Genomic DNA, 6,758 nt, shown 5'->3' on the forward strand with positions numbered 1-6,758 from the left:
CTACAATCCTTTTTTGGCAAAAAACAAAGGTAGAGGTCATATTGACTGCAGTAGCTGTGCTCATTAGGATCATGACTGGCTTGAAGGCTTTCAAGCAGCTGGAATCATCTAGTTATTTACACTGTTGTACCATCATGCACCCAAAGACGAACAAGTGGTGTTATATACCATTAGAAGGTTGTAGTGGTCACTGAACAATGTGCAGCAGAAAGCGCAGCAGAAAATTGATCTGTTGGTCTGGAAAAAATTCCATCATTGACCAGGTTCAACTAAAGCAGGGGTAATTTGTCTTTGAAATCTTAAGAGCCTGATAAGATGGTGCTCTTGAGCAGATATGTGGTGGGAAGGGGTATATAGACATGTCAACCGTTGATGCTGATACTTCTTCAAAGATTAGTGAGGTTGGAATTGCATGTGGGAATATTAATTCTTGACTTGTTTTACACTAGAGCTGAAGCAGTGTACTATCAGAATCAAGTTTATGATGAATACTGCACATATTAGAACAGCAAAGAATTAGTAAGTTGAATTGAAATACTAATAGTGAATGATTACAGGCCATTACATCAAAGGGTGGTTGTTTTGTTGAAGCTCCAGTTTCAGGGAGCAAAAAGCCAACTGAAGATGGCCAACTAGTAATTCTAGCAACTGGGGACAAGGTAATATATATACTATTATTTAGCTGTTTAATGGAACAACACTCTTATTATCTTTGGTTTGCTGCACAACATGGAGCTTGTGAAAAGCAACAAGCCTTGGATTCTTATTAGACTTGGAGGCCTTGAATATGTGTTCCTTGAAGTAATTGAGTCCTGCTATGCTCTCCTTAATGTCATCCATAGCTCTATGCTTGCTTTCCTTTTTAGGAGCCTTTTTGCTCTTGGAAACCAACGAACACACAATGCCTTGACACTGCTGACATCAACTAGTACATGTGAAAAAAGACTATCCAGATTCGGCATGTATTTCTTCAAAAATTGAAAATCCACGTAGACTGAATTTCCTGCTAGTAATGGTGTATATGTGCCAATGTTTCTCTTGACAAATTCAATAACCTGTTTCTCAGCTTCTTCTTCAGTGACCATACTCTTAAGCAATTTGTCAAGACATCTATAAATGGCCTAATTATTTAAAACCTCTCGTTCGCCCTATCGCCAACATAATATATTAAAAAAAGATGCATACCCAGCATTTGTGTAATTCCTTGCACACGCTGCTTATAAAAGTGCACCTTGCCAGTATTTTTTGGCTTCCCTAAGCATCTAAACTTGGTTTGACAACTAGGACAGAGAAAAGAGAGCACAACTCTATAAAATCAATAATTCATTGATAACCATAAACACCATCTATAAAGCAGATGTGCAACAGAACAAATTCTTAAAATGGACTGACCTTGGCGTTCTCCAAGTGTCTTATAGCTTCTTCCTGAGAAGAAGAATTCATAAACAATTGTATACAACAAAGCCCAGCTGCCACATGATCCTTCTTTGTCACCTCATCATCATGCAATCTAAAAATACACAGGACGGAGACATGGCATTAGCATATACAGAAAATGGAAGCAAATCGACTAGGGCAGCCTATCAGAGAATATGATCAAATTCTGGAGTGAAGCCTGTAGAAAAACAGAAAGATTGAGCTTCTTGAGGTTTACCAAAGCACCTAAACTAAGAAACCGGGTAATAAAGTTAACATTTAAGAGAAAACAAAAGGAGAATATGCTTTAGAAATTTAATAAAGTTAAATAAACAGAGGACAGAGAGACCTACACAGGCGGATATTACCTCAAGACATCTATAAATGGCCTAATTATTTAAAATCTTTCATTCGCCCTATCGCCAACATAATATATTAAAAAAAGATGCATACCCAGCAGGTTACTGACCTTACTATTATGAGCTTATATCATAAAACCAATGTCGTCATCATCATCTGTGATATCGACTTCATCGTCATTAGTACTATTATTACCTTCATTCCCCTCATTCTCCTCATTATCACTGATGTACTCTACCATTGTGTCATCCTCTTCGTCAGAATTTTCTTCGTCATAACCAACTTCATGTTCTGTCTGAGCCTCCAATTCAATTACAGCTGCATCTAGGGTAACCGAATCAACATCATCTCTATGTAGTTGACTCAACATATTATCCGTATCATTGACAATTGAATTACTTTCAAGTGAAACATCTTGATATACTTCATCATTTGTTTCGCCATTTCCTGTCTCTGAATTTTGCATCTCTGGCACATCATATAAGTGTCTATCTTGAAATTTTAGGACAATTCGCCAATTTTCTCCCAATTTCGGATCATCAATATAAAATACTTGCCTTGCTTGAGTAGCTAGTACAAAAGAATCATGTTCATACCAAAATCTATTAACATTGATACTCGTAAAATTTTTATCTTTTTGCATCCCTGTCTTCTTGCGAAGATCAAACCACTTGCATTTAAATAGCAGAACTGGATTGCCATTAAGATACTCTAACTCAATCATGTCAGTTATAATACCATAAAAATCAATCACCTCATTTTCATGATAGCCTTCAACAACTAGACCGCAATTTTGACTTTTGCGTAGTTCATCGCGTCTTTGAATATGGCACCTAACGCCTTTTACAGTACACCCATTATATGTTCTTCCACGCACATCAGGTCCTATTGCCAAAGGATATAACTGATTGATAGGCACATACTTTTCCTTATTATATAATTGCATAATCTACAATGAAAAAATTATTACTTTTAATTAGTAAAGAGGAAAACAAATTAGAATTTAAACACATTAAGATGATTCTTATCTTAAAAAGTTACTTACTTTCCTTTTGAACCATAAAGGAAATTGTTCTCTATGTTTCTCTTCTATATCGCAACAGCTTGCTTCATCATCTCTTCTTTATGCTCCCTGTATGCAAAATAAATTACTTATAAATTATTTAAAATAGAAAAATAACAATAGAGAGAAAAATAACATATCGAAGAAAAGGTTCTACTTCTTCGCAATTATTCAACACATACCACTGAGCCATATCGAAATCTTTCTTTGGCATGGTATCATAGTTTCCATCTCCAGATGGTCTAACACTTTTTGAGAATATGTCCAGAACAACTTCATCTTTGTTACTAGATCCATCATCATTTCGATCTTCACGATTAAATCTAGTTTCGATGCCAGTAAGATACATAGAGCAAAATGTCAAACATTCATCAATAAGATAGCCTTCTGCAATAGAACCTTCTGGTCGTGCCTTGTTTCGCACATAACGCTTAAGCTTGCACAAAAATCTTTCAATTTTGTACATCCAACGATATTGTTCTTGTCCCCCATACATAGCCTCTCGTGGTAAATGCACATCCAAATGTACCATAACATCAAAGAAAGTTGGTGAAAAAATCATCTCAAGCTTACACAATATTAAAATTATATCCTTTTCTAGTTGTTCTAAGTCATCTTTTCTCAAAGTCTTGCAACATAATCGTTGAAAGAAATCGCCCAACTCAATCAATGCTGAAGAGACATCTTTATTTACAAATCCACGAATAGCTATAGGCAGCAGTCGTTGTAACAAAACATGATGGTCATGACTTTTGAGTCCAGTTATCTTATCATCATCCTCATTTACACGCCGTGAGATATTTGAAGCATAACCATCAGGAAATTTAACTGATTTTAAAAATTTATAGAACTCCTTTTTTTCACTTTTTGACATATTATAACAAGCAGCTGGCATTGTATAACTAGAACCATTATCTTGTAACCATAGTTCTTTTCTTATGTTCATATCCTTAAGATCTTGTCTTGCTTTATATGTGTCCTTAGTTTTCCCTTCAATACTCAGTATTGTCCCCAAAATATTCTCGCAAATGTTCTTTTCTATGTGCATGATATCTAAATTGTGTCGCAACTTCAAGCTCTTCCAATATGGCAACTCAAATAAAGTACTTCTCCTCACCCAATTCAATTCTTCAGGAAGACGTTTTCTTTTCTTATTATTGGGGTGTTTTCCTGGTCTATGAGTACTAAGAAAATCCAATTGTTGTAAGACATCATCTCCTGAGAGCTCTTTTGGTTTCAATCTTTTTTCTATCTTACCATCAAATTTTTTGCTTTTTCTCCATGTGTGCTTAGGGTCAAGATACCGGCGATGATCCATGTAACAGATTTTACTTCTTAACTTGTGTGAAGGTGCATCTTTATTGCAAGTAGGACATGCCATGTATCCCTTAGTACTCCATCCAGATAAATTACCTAATCCATAAGAAATAATATATGCGCACATTAGTTTATATTCCTAAACTATACAAAAATTACTTACAAATAGTATACTAGTAAAACTTATCCAAAATCTTCTATTTAACAATTATTTAGGCATCTTGGACAGTAAGGAGTTTAGGAACTTACCATAAGCTGGAAAATCATTTATGGTCCATATAACAGCAGCATGCATCTTGAAGGACTCCCCTGTTGATGCATCAAATGTATCTACACCTTCACTCCATAACTCATTCAATTCATCAACCAAAGGACGCAAATAAACATCAATATCCTTTCCTGGTGCTTGAGGACCAGGAATAAGCAATGACATTAACATAAATGGATCCTTAAAACATTTCCAAGGAGGAAGATTATAAGGAACTAGAATGACAGGCCACATACTATAAGTTGTGCTCATGTTACCAAATGGATTAAAACCATCGGCTGCAAGGCCGAGTCTAATATTCCGAGGTTCTTGGGCAACCCACTGATGATTCTTGTCAAATTCTTTCCACTCTTCAGAATCAGCAGGATGCCTAAATACATTTGGCTCATTAAGACGTTTTTCTTTATGCCACCTCATGTCCTCACTTGTTTTTCTTGACATAAATAACCTTTGAAGTCTCGGCTTTAATGGAAAATATCGCAAGACTTTATGAGGAATATTTTTATCCTTTCCGTTATTAATTTTCCACCTCGAAGTACCACAATGTGGACACTCTTGTCTATCTTTAAGCTCACCCCAATAAAGCACACAATCATATTTGCAAGCATGGATAGAAATGTATCCTAATCCCAAACCTTGCAGCTGGTTTCTAGCATCATAATATGACTTAGGAAGTGTCTCACCATTTGGCAGTGCCTCCAGTAGTCACTCTAGCAACATATCAAATGACTTATTACTCCAATGATTGTACACTTTCAAGTGTAGCAACTTCACAAGGAATGAAAGCTTTGAGAATTTCTGACATCCCGGGTATAATTCATGTTCATCTTCTTCCAACAAGTTGTCAAACTTTTTGGCTTCCTTCTCACGCATATTACCAGATATATTATTACCAGTTGTTGTCTCCTCCGAAAAATTGGCAAATGATCTTCCACTGGCATCTTCTAACATAGCGTTAATTCCATCATTGTTGTCATGTTCTTCATCTTCATCTTCATCTTCATCTTCATCTTCGTCTTCGTTTTCGTTGTAAATTGCTTCATCTTTATCTCTCCTTTGTGATTGTTCCCCCATGGTATATCCATTGCATGTAACTTCCCGTAATTTCTTTTATCAACAAGTGGTCATACACTACTTCTTGAGTTTGAAAATCTATATTTAAACAGTCTTGGCATGGACGTCGAACTTTAGAATTTCGATCAAAGTTTGACCGAACGAGTTGCATAAAAGATTGAACACCCTCAATATATTTTTTAGAGAACTTTCGTTCATGCATCCAACCTTTATCCATGATCAACTGCACCAACATATCGATAAAGCAAGTTAAGTCAGCCATGCGGTTATAATTGAGTTTTAATTAAGCAAAAGAGAAATGCATTTATTATCTTTCAACATGTCATAAAACTTCTGTTGAGAGAATAATAAAGAAGAAAAGAAAAAAAACACAAAAATTAGGAGAATATTGCTGGACATAGTTCACTGTTTATTAGATTATCTTGTCTAAAATCTAATTAAAACACGAAAACTATACAAGAATTACGAAGGAATTAGGATCATGTAATAGGAAGGTGTACATTATGATGAAACAAGTTTAATTGAATAACGAAACATGATCATGAACTCTTCTGGACGGAGGGACTACAAAAGGAAATTAAGAAAAAGAAGACTAATATATGAACGGAAAACCATTTTTGAGTTCAAATTTCTCTAGCTTTTCCCCTGAGAAGACTAAAAGGGTAATTCCTTTTTCCCATAAGCTATTATTTCATAAGGTTGTGGTTATTTGAATTTATCTTTCATCATGCAATGTGTTCTGCTGCTCCTAACTTCTACAGTGACTTGAGGATGGCATAGTTACATGGTTACGAGAAACTCTTAAGAGATTTGTTAGTAAATTGGCCACACAATTCCGTTTGATTCAAACTGCTCCTTCATGTCTACAATAGCTAATTAGAACTGTTAGTTAGCTAATTACATTGGATTAGCATTAGTAATAAATAGTTAGCTAAATAAATTGAGCCTGTATATATACACCATTGTATAGCACTTGGGAGTATCAATCAATGAACGAAATCCTGTTTCTCACTTCTCTCTGTTCCATTCCCTCTTCTTCTCTCTATTCTCTAATCCCCCTATCCCCTTCTAATGCTTTTCTTAGTGAAGGCAGTCCCCTCATTCCAGTGATATTTGCTTGTACACTGATGTTAAGAATTAAATAGAGAGGAGAAGGCAGCGATAGAAATAAAAGAGGAGAATTTACCAGAGTGGTCTGATAGCGAAGAAGGGGATTACCAAGAGCAACGAGATGCAGCGTCAGGCGAGGGCTGCATCGAC

The 6,758-nt window shown here is 35.6% G+C and overlaps 1 protein-coding gene across 1 annotated transcript; it reads right to left on the reverse strand.

Moving 5' to 3' along the window:
* Positions 1 to 2,865: 2,865 nt before the first annotated feature.
* LOC109210954 lies at positions 2,866 to 4,841 on the reverse strand. The gene is made up of 3 exons (XM_019374439.1): positions 4,406 to 4,841; positions 3,022 to 4,252; positions 2,866 to 2,908 (listed from the first exon to the last, which is right to left on the reverse strand). Exons 1-3 carry the CDS (start codon positions 4,839 to 4,841, stop codon positions 2,866 to 2,868), a joined length of 1,710 nt encoding a protein of 569 aa, XP_019229984.1.
* Between the last annotated feature and the right edge of the window lie 1,917 nt (positions 4,842 to 6,758).

Source organism: Nicotiana attenuata, unplaced genomic scaffold (genome assembly GCF_001879085.1).
Source record: "Nicotiana attenuata strain UT unplaced genomic scaffold, NIATTr2, whole genome shotgun sequence".
Taxonomy (NCBI): domain Eukaryota; kingdom Viridiplantae; phylum Streptophyta; class Magnoliopsida; order Solanales; family Solanaceae; genus Nicotiana; species Nicotiana attenuata.

What these genes read in the sequence shown, in the direction of transcription:
- LOC109210954 (XM_019374439.1), bottom strand. Translation starts at nt 4,841, where the DNA reads ATGAGGTGGCATAAAGAAAAACGTCTTAATGAGCCAAATGTATTTAGG. An exon ending in AAATGATTTTCCAGCTTATG is followed by an intron (nt 4,253 to 4,405) that starts GTAAGTTCCTAA and finishes CTTATGGATTAG; the next exon opens with GTAATTTATCTGGATGGAGT. An exon ending in GATTTCGATATGGCTCAGTG is followed by an intron (nt 2,909 to 3,021) that starts GTATGTGTTGAA and finishes TTTTGCATACAG; the next exon opens with GGAGCATAAAGAAGAGATGA.